The sequence below is a fragment of the Macaca mulatta genome, chromosome 1 (genome assembly GCF_049350105.2).
Source record: "Macaca mulatta isolate MMU2019108-1 chromosome 1, T2T-MMU8v2.0, whole genome shotgun sequence".
NCBI classification, from domain to species: Eukaryota; Metazoa; Chordata; class Mammalia; order Primates; family Cercopithecidae; genus Macaca; species Macaca mulatta.
This window is the reverse complement of record NC_133406.1, coordinates 76,928,593-76,944,870: the sequence shown is the minus strand read 5'-3', so window position 1 is coordinate 76,944,870 and position 16,278 is coordinate 76,928,593. Positions and strand designations below refer to the sequence as shown.

Sequence of the window (16,278 nt, the reverse complement as noted above, 5' to 3'; positions counted from 1 at the left end):
TCTATAAATACTGGCTTGGGTAAAGCCACATAATAGTAAGCATCATTTCCATGTAACGGGAGACTAGATACATTCTAGGACAAAACTGGCCAACTAACAGGCAGGTAAACCCTGAATATCATTTACATGCCATCAATTGAATGATTTTACAAGCCAAGTAATATCTTTAGTATACCCTATAGGAATAACATAATCCATGAAATATCTGTAGTAGAGAAAAACTTACGGGTTTACAAGTGGTAAAAGAAAAAAAACAGGAGAGAGAATAAATACCAGAAATGTGGACAATATTGGAAAGATGTAGCAAAATATTAAAGCATGAAATCTTGATAAATTTTTGAGAAGGTTGTTAAAATTCATTTTTATCCTGAACCAATCACATTAAAAAGAGTGAGAGTTAAGGAAGGCACGTATCTATCACATGCCTCCTTTAGATGTCACTGGAAAGGTAGCAAGCAAGGTAGATGACACCAGAGTCTCTCTTATTAGCAGCACAAGAAACACTGCCATAATAGATGGAAGGTAGCAACTATCCTTACAACCCCAAATGAAGCCATATTATGCTACAAAAGCAAGGACAATAAATCTATGCCCAAACTGCTTGCCTAAACAGGGTCATGTGTTAGGAACATCAATCAGAAGTCTTAAAACAGCAAAGTACACCATGAATGCCAGAGCATTCTAATAAAATACTATCAAACAGCATTCTGAAGTGTGGAAACCAATTAAAAGCTGTAGACTTAATGACACCGCAGCGCTCCTCAATTTGAGACTCATTAGTTAAAAGTGGCCCACAATCTTGTGCTCACTCAATTCATCTATTACTGGGTCATGCCCTAGGACAAGTAACTGCAACCCCTTATGAACAACAATTCTTGGATTATTTACCACAACAAAATATGCTTTTTAAAACCTCACATAGGCATAAACTATTATACAATTAAAATATTAGTATTATATATAAATACCTGCAATTACTCATTCTTATTACACTATTTTAAATTATAACAAGCAAATATTATAAGACATTTATTTGATATTCACTAAACATCTATTTGTCAGGTTCTATGCTAAGTGCTTAGAGATACTGTATCCTTTAGTGTCTGTAGGAATACAGAAGTATCATATAAACTGCTCTAGAAAATTAGTCTAGCACAAGGTAGGAAAAAATCAGCCAATTGTAATATACTAAGTATGATATTATCTCTCTTAACTGACCTCCACTGAACTGCCTTACAGTATTAACCAAACCCATGTGTTCCTATAGCTAATGCTCATGGAAGACCAAATGGTCCAGATCAAGAGGCTTCATTCTTGTACACCCTCACACTTTCACTCCCACAAATTGAGCCTTATGCTTTTTATGCTTACCAAGAGTCAACTATGTTTGTTCTCAAATTTGTTTATGCCAGCTTCATTTTCTATTGCAATTAAATAATTTAATATTTAAAGTAATGTGTTGGAAATCTTCTATGTTTCGCTACTAATAACTGAAAACTTGAGCAAACCAATAAGTATTGTATGCATAAGTAAAAATGATGACTTAATCTAGAACAGTGGCTCCGAATATATTGTATACGGGAACTCCTCTTTAAGGTCTAAAATTAAGCTGTAGAAAACGGAAGCCCCCACCACATAAGGTTATGAAGCACGTAAATGTAGCCAGTGCAACTTGAGGAACTTAATTTTTATTATTATTTAACTTAAGTGTAATTAGCCAGCATCAGAAGTAAGATATGTAGTACATGTAAAACACATGCCAAAATTTGAAAATTTAGTGTGAAAATATAAAATATCACTTTAACAATTTTATACCAATTACATGTTGAATATTTTGAATATAGTGGGTTAAATAAAATATATTATTAAAATTTTACATATTTCTTCCTTTTTATAATGTGGTATCAAGAAAATTTTAATTTATTTGTAGCTCATATTACACTTCTGTTGGTGAATACGGTCTACAATGTTTGATGATCTGTCCAAATAGCTATTGATTATAAAACTGTATCACAAAGTTACTATGAAGCTGGCTAGTCCAATGATTTCATATTTTACTAAATCACAACAGCAACCACAAATAATGCTTAGTGCACACGGAGATTTCTGGATTTTCTGAAATATCTCTGGCCTAAAGTTTGAGAAATACTGTCTAGAATTCCTATCACAATTGGTAATGACATGAAATTCTTAAGATAAAAAACATTAATTCCTAGAATAAGGTTTTCAATGGTCTTATGATTAATCAGACAATTGTATTTATATTTAGGCAGAAATGAACTTCTTTCCTCCCTGCAGAAATACCACTATGTTTCTTCCTTCCAACTCAACTACCCTAAAAATCAGTAACAACAAGCTCTTTTGACATTTTCAAAGACATGCGATTTAGAGCACAGAAATAACCACTGGTGATTGGGTCTTTCAACTATACTACCAAACTTTTGAATTCTACTAAAATTACATTTAAATAATAACTCCTTTGAGTCTTCAGTCTTACCTTATCATTTTGTTCTCCCTTTTTCAATTCTATCAATTAAAGTAAGTAAATTCTTATTAGTACATATAAAAATGTCCTTGAAGTTCTGGTTTTATTTCTCTTTAATACTAAGTTAACGGAAATATAAAGCAAGGCATTTGCATAGTATGCCTGATAAGAAAAAATCAAGAACAGGCTGGGCGCAGTGGCTCATGCCTGTTATACCAGCACTTTTTGGGAGGCCGAGGTGAGTGGATCACCTCAGGTCAAGAGTTCCAGACCAGCCTAGCCAACATGGCAAAACCTTGTCTTTAAAATTAGCTGGGCGTGGTGTCACACGCCTGTATTCTCAGCTACTCAGGAGGCTGAGGCAGGAGAATCCTTTGAATTCGGGAGGCAAAGGCTGCAGTGGGCCAAGACTGTACCACTGCACTCCAGCCTGGGCAACAGAGAGAGACTCTGTCTCAGAAAAAGAAAAAAAAAATCAAGAACAGATTATGAGAAATCAGATTGGGGTGTAGCTCCACACATCATTTCACTTAACCAAAAAAAATCCCCAATACTTGATTTACAGCATGTGTTCCGAATAAAAGACTATGCAGATGTTAATTTAATGTTTACAAAGAGCGGTTTGACCTCAAAACTATAGCAGTTTTATTACTGTGAATTTTGTTGCACACACCTACAGGTTACATAACCTAAATATTTATTAAGTAGTCAATTCCATCTTCCTATTCTGGTTTACTGATTAAAAAAGCATAACATTGTTTCTTAATAATCCTTTTAAATGTGGAAAGAATGCCATAAAACCCTTTTCCAGAGATTATGAACTCTGGCTTAACTAAATTATTAGAAAGATTATACTTGTTGGAGTTATTAAGTTTCCTTTTGGGGTGAATGTAGGGAAGAAGAAAGTATGAAAGTTGAGCAATCTGCAGGGCAAGAGGAAGCAGAGTTACATAAGCCATGCTTGGGACACAGTTTAAATTCAGAGCTTTAGGGAATGCTTTACAGAGAGGGAATAAATTACTCACCTGACAAAACTTGGTCCAACAGTGTCACTGCAATAAAGGATACATTCTGGGGACAAAGTACTCTAATTTAAAGTATCTTAAATACAAAATCAAGCTTAAAGAACTCCTAGCTGGCACATCTCTTTACATATATTTTATGCCACAGAGTTATATTGACAAGTGAGATAAATTACTACATACCTGGGAGGAGCTGTTGGATAAATAATTTTTATGTGTTGGAATGTTAAATCTTGATTTAAAACCTGCTTGATCCACATTCTTAATCTTTGTCCAGAATCACCTGATGAATCACAAAATCAAGATTAAAATAAATATTTTAGTAATACAATGCATTTCAAAGCAGTCTAAAACTTTTATGTCACACAGAGGATGGAATAAGGGATTTAAAAAACCTACATACATAATAATAACTGAATAGAAACTGACTTATTACTATGAATTAACTAACCAGGTCTCAGTAACTAGCATTAATTTTGATTATTTTACTCCTGGCTTCACCATTGATTACTCTGAAGATCTTGTTTAAGCTTAAGTTTTAAGTTTCCTAATTGTTTAGTGGGTACTACAGGAATAAATAAATTGATTTTTCTAAAAAAAGAATTATTTCTGTATTTATATGTGATTTTTAAGTCATTTATCTTATTCTTAATAGTAATAAATTCCTAAAGTGATTGTTAAGCTTCTGTAGTTAGAAGAACCTAATATAATTTTCTTGGTTTAAAAAAAGTCCAAAAGGTATACTCAATGTAATTTTAACTTGAAGAAATCATAATTTAATTTTGACAACATGTTTGCATGATCCAAAAGAATGATTATCTACTCCAAAGCTGATAAGTAATAAAAAATCATACAAATATTAATATATATGTATTTACACAAAAAATGGAAGGAAATAGAAGTCCATCTTATGGAGTCCTGAGGAGGAAATTAAGAGGTCACAACTTTAATTTTTTCATCAATTAACTCATTAAGGTGTCAGTTCAAAAACTGTCTATTGAATCCCTATTAATGTGTCAAACACTGTGTTCACCGCTAGAGAGGCAATGATGGCGGGGTAACGGAGTAATAGAGTCCATATTCTTATGGAGTCTGTAGCATATTGCGAAAAACAGAAATTAGTCAAAAAATCACACAAATAAATGTGAAAGGCAAATGTAATTGCTTCAAAGATGAGACACTTGCTGCTGCAAGGATTTATTATATTCAGAATTGACTGGCTTATGGAGTTCAAGGATAAATGCACTAGCCTATAAACTATGCAAGACGAAGTTTATTACGTATTTTATCTGAGTTATTTGTTCACATAGTGCCTAGAACAGGACTGACAAAAATTGGGTATCCAAAGATAGTTGCTGAATGGTTTGAACTAAAGTCTACAGGACGGTGAGAAGTGCAGGGCAGAAGCAAAAAGTATCCCAGGCCAAGGAAAGGGCAGGTGCCAATATTCTGGACAAGAGGGAGCAGTAAGACACGTAAGAACTGAAAAGCAGAGAATGAAAAGAAGAGCAGTGTCTATAAAATGAGACCAGAGAAACTGTAGGAACCTGACAAATCTGTTCATGGAGAAGCCATGAATATTTCTGACAGAAAGGTTGGCATGATTCTAAAGGATCAATCTGAAAATGTGTCAAGACAGAATTGAAAGAGAGCAAAAGTAGATGTACAGAGATCAGTTAGGAAACTATTGTTCATGCTTAGACTAGGGTGATGATATAGATAGAAACAGATATTAAAGAAATTTAGGTGGTAAAATTAATAGAGATTGGCAATGGATTTGTTATTAAGGGTCAATAGTGAAAGATTTCATGGATGACTAACAGGCTTTTGACCAGAGTAACTGGGTGAACAATAATACTAGACACCTGCCTAGGCAGGAAACATAAGCAACAGGCATACACAGGTTGAGTGTGAGGTGCCTCTTTGTAATGCATACAAGGTCTAATACCATGGGTTGATTGAGCAACTATGGACAGGTAGAGGGGAGGACAAAATCCAACCTAGGGTCCTTAAGGAGGATAAGCTAACAATGAGTTTCACATTATTAAAAAGTCCTTTCTTAAGGAGAAGGGAAAAATATAGGGAAGAGACCTTACATGGCCCACAAAAGCTAAAATGCTTACCTGACTTTTTACTGAAAGTTTGCCAACTATACTACCTGCCCTATACTACCTGGATGCCAGTACCCTCCTGGATATCCCTTCCTATTCTTCTCACTCCAGGTACACTAGCCTTACTGCTGTTCCTTGAACATGTCAAGGAACCTACTCTGGGACCTCCAACTTGGCTTTTCCTTTGTCTAAACAGTCTAACCCAATATCTACATTATTCTCATCACCTAAGTCTAGCTGTAAAGTTTCATCTTCTGTCATCTTTGCAGTGAGGCATATCCTGACTACTTTATTTAACATTGTAACACTGTTCCAACTCTTATCTAAGGAAGCATTCCCTTATCCTGCTTTCTTTGCTTCCATAAAACTGACTACCTTCTACTATAGTATTTATTTATTTCATTAGAACATAAGCTCCATGAGAGCAGTGATTTGTTTTGTTCATTGCTATATGATCAGAGCACAGAACAGTGCCTTACTCATGGAGGCTGTGATATATTTCTTGAATGAATGGATTCATGAATGAATGTATCAGACAGTTAGATAAACTTGTCTAGAGCTCAAAAATAGAATCTATGAATCTCCATAGAAATTCAAACATTCTGTTGTTACCTATACACCGGCGACACAAATGGGTATCTCTAGGAGACTTCTGTGATTAGCCTAGGGAGAAAAATGTAGAGTGAAAAGACCTTGAACCAAATTTAGAGAAACCCCATTATTAATGGCCAGGTAGAGGAGGATGAGTCTGCAAAAGAAACCAGAAGGAGCAAATCAAGATAGAAAAAGAACCAGGAGAGTTTTTTGAGAAGAAAGCTGAATGTGGATGACAGTTCACATAAGAGGAAGACCGAAAATGTCCATTACATTGAGCGACACAGAGCTTGAGCTTACTGGTGACTTTACCAAGAAGCTACTTAGTCAACTTGCTGAGCCTTACTACACAAGAAGAAAGCCATAAACAAGACACATGGTTTGGGCTTTGTGGACCTAATAGGTTAGTGTGGAATACAGACATTACGTTACATAATTACAAGTATGATGACTACTACTGAAAGAAGAACCAGTGTCCTATGGGAGCAAATAAGAGTGAATTAATCTGATCTGAGAGACTGAACAAAACTAATTAACCTATCATTTATTTTTATCATCTTAAAAGAAGGTCTGTCTTTAGTACTTTATTAATAGAAAAGGCTCAAATTAAGTTGGCTATATATAATTTACACTCCCATATGTTCTTCTATGGCTGCTATCTCCTGGAAGAAAATCTCAAGCTTTTAAGGTTTTTTATTTGAAAAAACAAAATATGTCTTTAATAACATTTTTTCAGCCTTGAAGAGTAAGAATGAAGCTGCAAAACAACATCTATGCATTCACAATGTCCACTTTTTAAAAAGCTAGTACCTTATTCCATAGTACAACTGTTAAAACTGGTTAACAGTATGGTAAAACTGAGTGTGATTAAACTGTTAGAATTGCTTTGCCCATATTCTAATTAAGCAGAAACCAAACATCTCCTATAACATAACCGCATATATTAAAGTTTAATGTAAAATCACTAGCTGCTAAAGACCTACTGGATGATAAAGACCTACTCCCAATAAGGTTTTATTTACTTCAATGGATATTTAAACATATAGGAATCACATTATACTCGCATACTTGGCAGAATTCTTTGCATAAATTCTTGGTTCAAAGTGCAAAGGAAAAAATACATACATACATGACTCTGAATTTTAGAGACATATCATTACAGGTTATAAAAATGTAATCTGAAATTTTAAAAAAAGGATAGTTACTTTTAGCAAAGAGGTCCAGGGGAAAAAAGAACATAGTCTAGGAGTTCTTCCTAAATATAATGAGAATTGATTATGAGAAAGGGTACAGTGTTGGGGAATTTCTGGGTACTTATAAATGAACACTCTTGGAGCCCTAAATAGTATCACCAGTCTCCTAGTTATTAAGTACCGCTGTCATCTTAAACACTTCACCTTCTAAATGTATGCCAAGTCTTTTCCTTTAAACACTATTGGCCCTCTTCTTCCCTATCTCCAAAACAATACATCCTAGTTCAAGCTTTTTCACCTTACCCCACCAAAGCCCTGAGTTTGAGGTCGGAGAGCTTTGGGTTCTAATCCCAAATCCGCCACTACTCACAGTAACAGCTAAGAGACCTTGGCCAAGCTGCTGAACCTGTCTGGCCTCATTTTCAAAATAAAGAGAATACGTCCCACAATTGCCCTTTTCCAGGTCTCTGCCCAGTACCTTTCCAATTCCCTTCCAATCACAGTCCCTTTTAAGCCTATCCGTCTCGGCTCAAAGACCACTTTCTTCGAAAAGTCTGACAAGCTTTTCATCTTCCAAATGCCTTAATAATGCCTAACCACATTTTTTTCTCTTACAATTCACTTGGCAGGAAACCACGCACCGTCTTGTGATCTTCCATGCACTGCTGACTCAAACTAATTGGATTGTTTTTGTTTTTAACTTTAGGTAGGCCCCCTGAGGACACCGGCTGCATCTCATTTCTTTAAAAAACATTTCCTGAGAGCTTACCCTGGGCCAAGCACTGGGGGTGCAAAGATTGACACAAGGGCCCTTACTCTCACAATCCAGTGAAGATTGACAAAAGTGATTACAGATGAATGTTAAGAAACGATACAGCATTAAGTACACGTTACTAAGGGTAAGCAGTGGAAGATAACCTGCCCCTGGGGCTCCTGCCCCTGTAGTCTATCTTGGAAGTTTAATGACACAGGCGGGAAAGGGGAAGGAAGGAGAGAGAAGCAGGAAAAAGGAAAGGGAGAGAAAACACTCCAACCATGGCACAGTGGGTTACAGAAAAGAGATACTCTGTAAACAGTATCTAAGATTAACTGTGAATCTCAATTGTCTAGTATGGGAGCCTGGAGAAAGCAATGGGCAATTACGACTGAAAAATTTCTAGTAGCTGATCATGAAAAACACTAAATAATTTCCCTCTAGCAGAAGACTTACCTTACTAACTCGCTCTGTTTAAACCTGGGGCGAGGAATGGGGAGGTGGTAAAGGTTGCACTGGAGAGAATGTTGTGTGGATGGAGAGCCGGCTGAGCGGCGGGACACAAGGCCCCAAAGCGAGGGTGGTGGGCCAGTGACCGCCCGATAGAAAGAGGAAGATTAAGGAGAGCTGCTGGGGGCAGGTGGCGCTGCCCGTGCATCCACAGTAGGGGCTGGCGACGGGGGAGCCACCCACTGGGCCCTATTTGGGCCCGGCGACACCTCCACTTGGGCAATACTGGGGTAACCGAGGGGAAGTTGTTTCCCGAGCTGTAGAAAACCAGGACGTAAAATTGAATCCACCTGAGCCATGTAGGAAGATCAGAGAGGCGCTATGCCTCCCAGTCGGCGACACGATACAGCGCTGCAGAACTGACCCCGACGCAGCCGCCATAGCTGATACCACTGCCAGTCATGCGGCTCCGCCCCAGCGTTGCAGCGCGGGACCGCGCACGCAAATACGCAGGCACGGGCGGGGGCACGCCCGAGAGTGCGCATGCGCACTGCGGCTGGCCAGCTCTCCGAGGAGCTTTCGATACTTTGGGGTCAAGTTTGAGGCAGTTGTAAGTGTACTAAGTTTAGTTTTGCTAATAATGGTATTCTACGTGTGTCAGCCTCGTATGGACTTCTGTAATGACTAATGGATATGTTTATGCCCTGAGCATTTGCTCTAGGACTTTTAAATGAAATCCCCAAACTCAAGATTACCTTATTTGGAGAAATTATTAGTGTTATTATGTTTAAAATGTAATAGATAGAGCGATATTTTACCTTTCACTTTGGGACTCGCACAGGATGTTTGCAGCTTTTGATACACACGGTAAGGGAAGTGTATAATAATAACTTCGTGTGTCTTATTTTTAATAAATAGTTTACAAAGCAAATCTGATGAGATTCTACCTTATATACCCATTAGAATGGCTCTGTTTTTTTGATTTAAAAAAACAGAAAATAAGTATTGGTGAAGATGTGTAGAAATTAGAAACCTTGTGCATAGCTGATGGGAATGTAAAATGATGTTGCAGCAATAGAAATAATTTGGTGGTTCCTCAACAAGTTAAACATTGACTTAACATATGATCCAGCAGTTGCACTCCTAGGTTTATGCCCAAAAGAGATGAAAGCAGGAACTCAAACAAATACTTGTACTTCAGTGTTCTATAGCAGCATTATTCACAAGTACCAAAAGGTGGAAACAACTCAAATGTTCATCTACAGATGGAGAGATAAAGAAAATGTGCTATGTACATATTGGAATGGAATATTATTCACCCTGTAAAAGGAATGCGATTCGGATACATGCCACAACATGGATGAACCTTGAAAACATTATACCAAGTGAAATAAGCCAGACACAAAAGGACAAATAATTGTATGATTCCACTTACATGAGATATCTACAATTGGCAAATGCATAGAGACAGAAAGTAGAGTAGAAATTACCAGGGGCTAAGGGAAGAAGGGGGTTGGGAGGTTGTTGTTTAATGAGTACAGAGTTTCTGCTTAGGTAGTGAAACATTTTTAGAAATGGACAGTGATGATGGTTGTACAACATTGTTAATAAGTGCCAGTGAACTGTACACTTAGTAAATTTTATATGTATTTTACCACAATTTAAAAAATACTAAAAAATGGAATTATTTCCTCTATGAAAGCCAAAACATAGATATCTTTTAATACTGAAGGCAGTGGTCCCAGCAGGTTGCTCTTTCCTCATGTAAAATTCAACAAAATAATCCAGTAGAAGCTTAAGTGCCATTAAACACTGGCATTCCATTCATTGTAGTCTGCATCATGTTTAAGCAACTACGACTTATCTTTTATTTGTTCCAGGTAATGTAATCACCCTACTTCCAGGTAACTAAACTGTTTACTATCAAACGTCAGTTGCCAAAATCAGCTCTAAGCTATCATAGTGTTGTATTAATACCAGTGCCATCAACCAGAATGGTCCTACATGCCATTAGTTAACCAGATCGAAAAGAAATTCTGAGTCATTTCTCCAAAGCCTGTAGATCTGCAGCTGAGAGTTGTATAAGTGAAATCCCTAAGGAGGACAAATGAGGGTAGGCTGAGCTCTGATAGTCAATTCTTAAAAAATGCCTCTGTCTTTTGACCTGCCTTCCCCATGTAAGTTCTAGATAACCTTCCCTAGCCAGGTGAGAAGAGGGCAGTGTTACTAGGAAAGACCACTTGGAGATATGCCAGGGAAGGCTTTGAGTTCTACTCTTAGAACTCCATTTACTACCAGAAAATCTTACTGTACACCACCCCATGCTTTTGAGACAGCAAAAAATCAGAATATAATTATTTAAGAGTAATGATTAATAATAATAATAAGCAACTAATATTCATGGGATTCAGTAGGTGCCAAAAACTGTCATAAATTAATTCCAATAAAACTCAGTACTATCACTATCTGCTTTTGTCGACGAGGCTCAAAGAGGTAAGAAACCTGGCTCAAAGTCATAGTGCCAGTCAATTGTAGAACCTGGATTCACATGCTGGACTTGCCTCCAGAGCATAGGTTCTTAACTATTACCCACATTTACACAGGAGTGCACAGAAATAAAGCAAGGGCATGTCCCAACTCTTATTTCAAAAACAAAAGTCTGGAATTTGTACTGTGGGCCTTTAGAATCTCTATTAGGTGTTCCTGTTTTTCTTTAGTTTTCCCCAAATCTCCTGCTATTAGTTCCTGATTTGTTCTTCCAACTATTCTACCAGTTTAAACAGGTAGATATCAGAAGCAACCTTCTGTATTCTGAATTTCACTGAGAACTCCAGCCTTCCCAGATTCATTATTAGAATGAGCCAGATTCTTCCAAACTTAACTCAAGTGCTATTTTATTTCAAGTGATTCAAATGCTTAGCTATTGTTGCTATTCCTTTCATCTTTATTTGTGTATAGGACAAGCAAAGGTTTTAGATTACTATATTTAGAGATCCCATCTGGTAGGCAAACTGTTGAACAAAAATGTTTTGTTCCTTTCATGTTACTATACTACTTTGAAATGTAATTAAGTTTCAGGATGACTATTCGCTTCTTTTATGGTGGATCTTTTGCCCTATTGAAGGTGGGGGTATATTGTCACTGGAAGATTCCTATTCATGCATTCTTTTACTCTTTGTATAGCTCCTAATTATTTTCTGTTGCTACTCATTTGCTTTCTGCCAACCTATATGCCCCTCCTTTTGGTAATTTCAGTTCTAAACTTAAAAAAGCAACTAGGCTGGGGCGCAGTGGCTCACGCCTGTAATCCCAACACTTTGGGAGGCCGAGGCGGGCAGATCACGAGGTCAGGAGATCGAGACCATCCTGGCTAACATGGTGAAACCCTGTCTCCACTAAAAAAATACAAAAAAATGAGCCGGGCATGGTGGCAGGTGCCTGTAGTCCCAGCTACTCGGGAGGCTGAGGCAGGAGAATGGTGTGAACCCAGGAAGCGGAGCTTGCAGTGAGCCAAGATCACGCCACTGCACTCTAGCCTGGGTGACAGAGCAATACTCTTGTCTCAAAAGAAAAAAAAAAAGCAAGAAAAAGAAAAAATCTCCTATTTTGCAGGGTTTCAATATCTATTAGGATCTAACGATATAAATGGCAAAGTCGCAGTTTAGTTTACTGTTCGTCAGTGTTTTGAGAAATGCTTTAGGCCACACTTGGTTTTCAAAACAGAAAAACAATTGAAAGTTCAGCCGTTAAGATTGGTATATTTTGCCTGGGTGCAGTGACTCACTGTAATCCCAGCACTTTGGGAGGCCAAGGCAGGCGGTTCACTTCAGGCCAGGAGTTTGAGACCAGCCTGGCCAACATGGCGAAAACCCATCTATACTAAAAATACAAAAAAAAGTAGCCAGACCTTGTGGCGCATGCCTGTAATCCCAGCTACTCGGGCGGCTGAGACACAAAAATTGATTGAACCCTGAGGCAGAGGTTGCAGTGAGCCAAGATTTCACCACTGAACTCCAGCCTGGGTGACAGAGCGAGACTCTGTCTCAAAAAAGAACAAAAACAACGAACAAGATTAGTATACTTGGGGTTTTCAAATGATAACAGTTAAATGAAGTTGCATTAGTCATGCAGACAGTATACAGTTACCCATTTGTTGTTTGACTCATTCTTAAGCATCAAGCCATATCCTCTCTATTGGTTAGTTTTCATCTGTTGCATCATTCAGAGACAGAGAGAGAAACACATATATATAAACAATACATACACATTGCACAAAATGCTTCAGCTTTAGGTAATTTAACATTTTTTCATAGATTAACAAAACGATTTCTTTTATACATTCCCCCTGTCCATTCATGAAAGAAAAACTAGAAAAAAACTTAAAGGTCTTGAATTCTTACAAAACAGCAAAACTATACTTTTAAAAAATGAGATTATAAATTTTAGTATAACCATTGCTTCAGTTCTGAGGGCCTTAATCTTTTTCAGTCCAGTCTTTCTAGATACAGATGTGGGTCGTTCCTCTACTTCACCTTACTACTAGATGTGCGTGGTCTCATTCTGTTTTTAGAGCAGATGGGTCACCTGGGGCATTGTGAGATGGACTGAGATGGCATTGGCATTAGGGGTAGGGGAATACATGAGCTCCTCAAACACAGACCAAATGCAGCCTTGGAGAATGGATAATGATTACTCTGCTGGATTATTAACAGTCAGCGTGATACACACCAAAGCAGTGTGTAGGCCCTAGAGGAGGACAGTGAACTTTCCTCCCTTGGGTTCAGGCTACAGGATCGGTGTTTATGCTTGGACACCAGAACAATGTTCTTTGTGTTGCCATTTGTCTCCTCTTTTCTGGAAAATGGGTCTTCTTCCATTTGAGCACCTCTCATGACCAGTTCTCAAATTCTTAAGTTACCCTCTGGAAACACTTCTTAATTCAACTTCCACTCAGTGCTTATATGAGTCTCAGGAATCCCTCCTGCAATCTTCATATTTGTCTCTGTACTCTAGAACCTATTAATTTTTTCTTCTGTAACGAATTTTGAGACTTTTAAAATCCAAGGCAAGAATCAACAGCAACTCCTAATCAGGTTTTGGGCCCTTGAGGGCAGGGAAGTTCAAATCCTCCCATGAGATGAGGGGAAGTCGTTGCATTGCATACATCTATTACAAAGAAAAGAAATAAAAGCCGAAAGAGTAATTTCCCTATGAAAACAGTCTGAATATCTACTGTATATTGCTACATTCTTTTAACAGAAGATAAGATAGGTAGTTATAAAAAATATTGAAGTAATGAAATGATAGGAGTTCCTGTTCCAGCTTTGGGGATGACAAGCTATGTAACATTAGACAGGCCATTTAGTCTCATTGGACATGTTTCTCCAATTGTGAAATAAGGGAGCAGGACTTGATGGAGAAGCCCCAGGTTCTATGATTCTGAGATCCTGAAAGAATTTAAATATGTGACATGTGCCACTCATTTATGACCATACCTCTGATATTTAACTCTGCTTATAAAATAATGGTTCAAAACTCTTAATTGCACTATATAAACTTTTAGTTAGTAGTATGAGAAAGATCAGCACATGTGCTTCTCCTTCCTCCTTGTATGGCTGAGTTTAGCAGACTTAATCTCGTACTACTCTTTCTGTGATGACTTTTAAAAGCCAGGAATAAAAGTTTAAAAAGACCTTTAAAAAAAGATATTCAGAAAATATGAAGTCAATTTTTGCAATTTGAAAAGTGGAAGTGCACTTTGTTCTGAAGTAGACTATTTTCAGGATGTGTCTGTATATGTGCATATTTCTCTGTGTATATATATGAATATTTTCTATATATGTATAATTGGCATCAAGGTATGACAATGGATTTTCTTTTGTCATAACTATTATATGAAGAAAATCAAGAAGCTTTGAAAAATTTACCTTAGTTTATATTTGAAAGGCAAATTAATACATTTATTTTGTCTTATCGTATTTCCAAAGAATTTACTTTCTTATAGATTGATGGCAAAATGTCAGTCTTCGGGAGCAGATATTCTTTGTGTAGGTTAAAAATGGATGCAAGTGTATATACCCAAAAGTATTGAAAGCAGGGCCTCAAAGATATATTTGTGCACTCATGCTCATAGCTGTGCTGTTCACAATAACAAAGAGGTGGAAGCAACCCAAATGTCCATCAACAGATAAATGGGTAAATAAAATATTGTATATACATGTAATGGAATATTGTTCAGCCTTAAAAAGGAAAAACATCCTGTCACATGCTACAACATGGATGAATCTTGAGGACATTATGTTAAGTTGAATAAAGCAGTCACAAAAAGACAAATACTGTATGCTTTCCCTTATATGAAATATCTGAAGTAGTCAAATTCATAGAAAAAAAAAAGTATAATGGTGGTTACCAGGAGCTGGAGAGAGGAGGAAAAGGGGATTAGTACTTTAATGGATATAAATTTTCAGATTTGCAAGATGACAAAGTTCAGGAGATTTGTTTCATAACAATGTGAATATACTTAACACTACTGAACTGTACACTTAAAAATGGTAAGATCATTTTACATTATGCGCTTTTTATCACAATAGTAAAAGGATGCAAGTGACAAGAGAAGTTTAAAGCAATGATTATTCAAAATATTAGTTTGTCATTCATTATATATTTTCATTCATATGCATTTATTTAGTTTTCCCTCACAGGGGTTAACAGAATAAAATAATATAAGTGAAAACAAATATCTTTATTAGATACTCTTGCAAACCTGAAAACCCATACACAATTTCAAAATAATTGTAAGCAAAATCGTCATTGAGCTGTGGTAGAAGGTGCGATGGATTTGAGGTAGGAGAACCTAGGATTGAGTACTTTTCCTGCATGGCTAGCCCTATGAACTACTAAATTTTAGTTGCCTTAATAGCAAGAACTGTTTTATTTCTTTGTATCCTCCCTAAAGGCCTAGCACAGTGTCTTAGATGTTACTTGTTGGAGTTCAATTATGCTTTTAATTGAGTTATATTTTGAATAGGAAGGATGAACAAAGAAGGAAGTGCTACACTGGCAACTACTTGTTACTCTGGCATGTAAGCAGTAACCAGAGGTACACAGGTGACAGGCCACCTCTTGGAGAAAACCAGCCAAGGCCAGGGTCAGGATCACAATATTAGGACTGGTTTTCAGCTTAGTGTGGGAAGCAAAATTTTTGAAAATTGCAAAGCCCAATGTCAAATCTTGTAGTGAGAACCAAGCAAAGCTAGAACATGACCCTGAGCAAGAAATAACCAGATCATAAAAGACAAAGAAACAAAAGAACCATAATATAGGAAGGCTGGTAGCTTAAAGTGTGGCATATGTGATTGGAGTACCGAGGTCAGTCAGCCAATGAAGAAGAGACTCTGTACCATGGTAAGGCAATTAAATTGATGGTGACAATGGTAGGGGGTATTTATAGTCTCATTTAAGATTTAGCTTAAAGTTACAGACCCTCTCAAGTGAAAGGGAAATCAACATACACCGCATACACACACACACACACACACACACACACACACACACACACACACAGACACACACACACAGTGCTCTGAATGCCCGCTAAAGGGTTTGTGAGCCCACCAAAGCTAATGAGTGGACCCCTTGAAATCGGTGGATCTCAGAGTGTGACTCACCT

The 16,278-nt window shown here is 37.2% G+C and overlaps 1 protein-coding gene across 2 annotated transcripts in view; it reads right to left on the bottom strand.

The window, feature by feature from the left end:
- LYPLAL1 (lysophospholipase like 1) overlaps positions 1–9,063 on the bottom strand; it is a 39,271-nt gene extending 30,208 nt beyond the window's left edge. The window contains exons 1-2 of one of the 2 annotated variants that reach the window (XM_015114967.3): positions 8,616–9,063; positions 3,691–3,790 (exon numbers count right to left, since the gene is read on the bottom strand). In XM_015114967.3, the coding sequence (XP_014970453.1) occupies positions 3,691–3,767 (77 nt within the window). In that variant the 5' untranslated portion in view covers positions 3,768–3,790; positions 8,616–9,063. 2 annotated transcript variants of the gene reach the window in all.
- Positions 9,064–16,278: the final 7,215 nt, after the last annotated feature.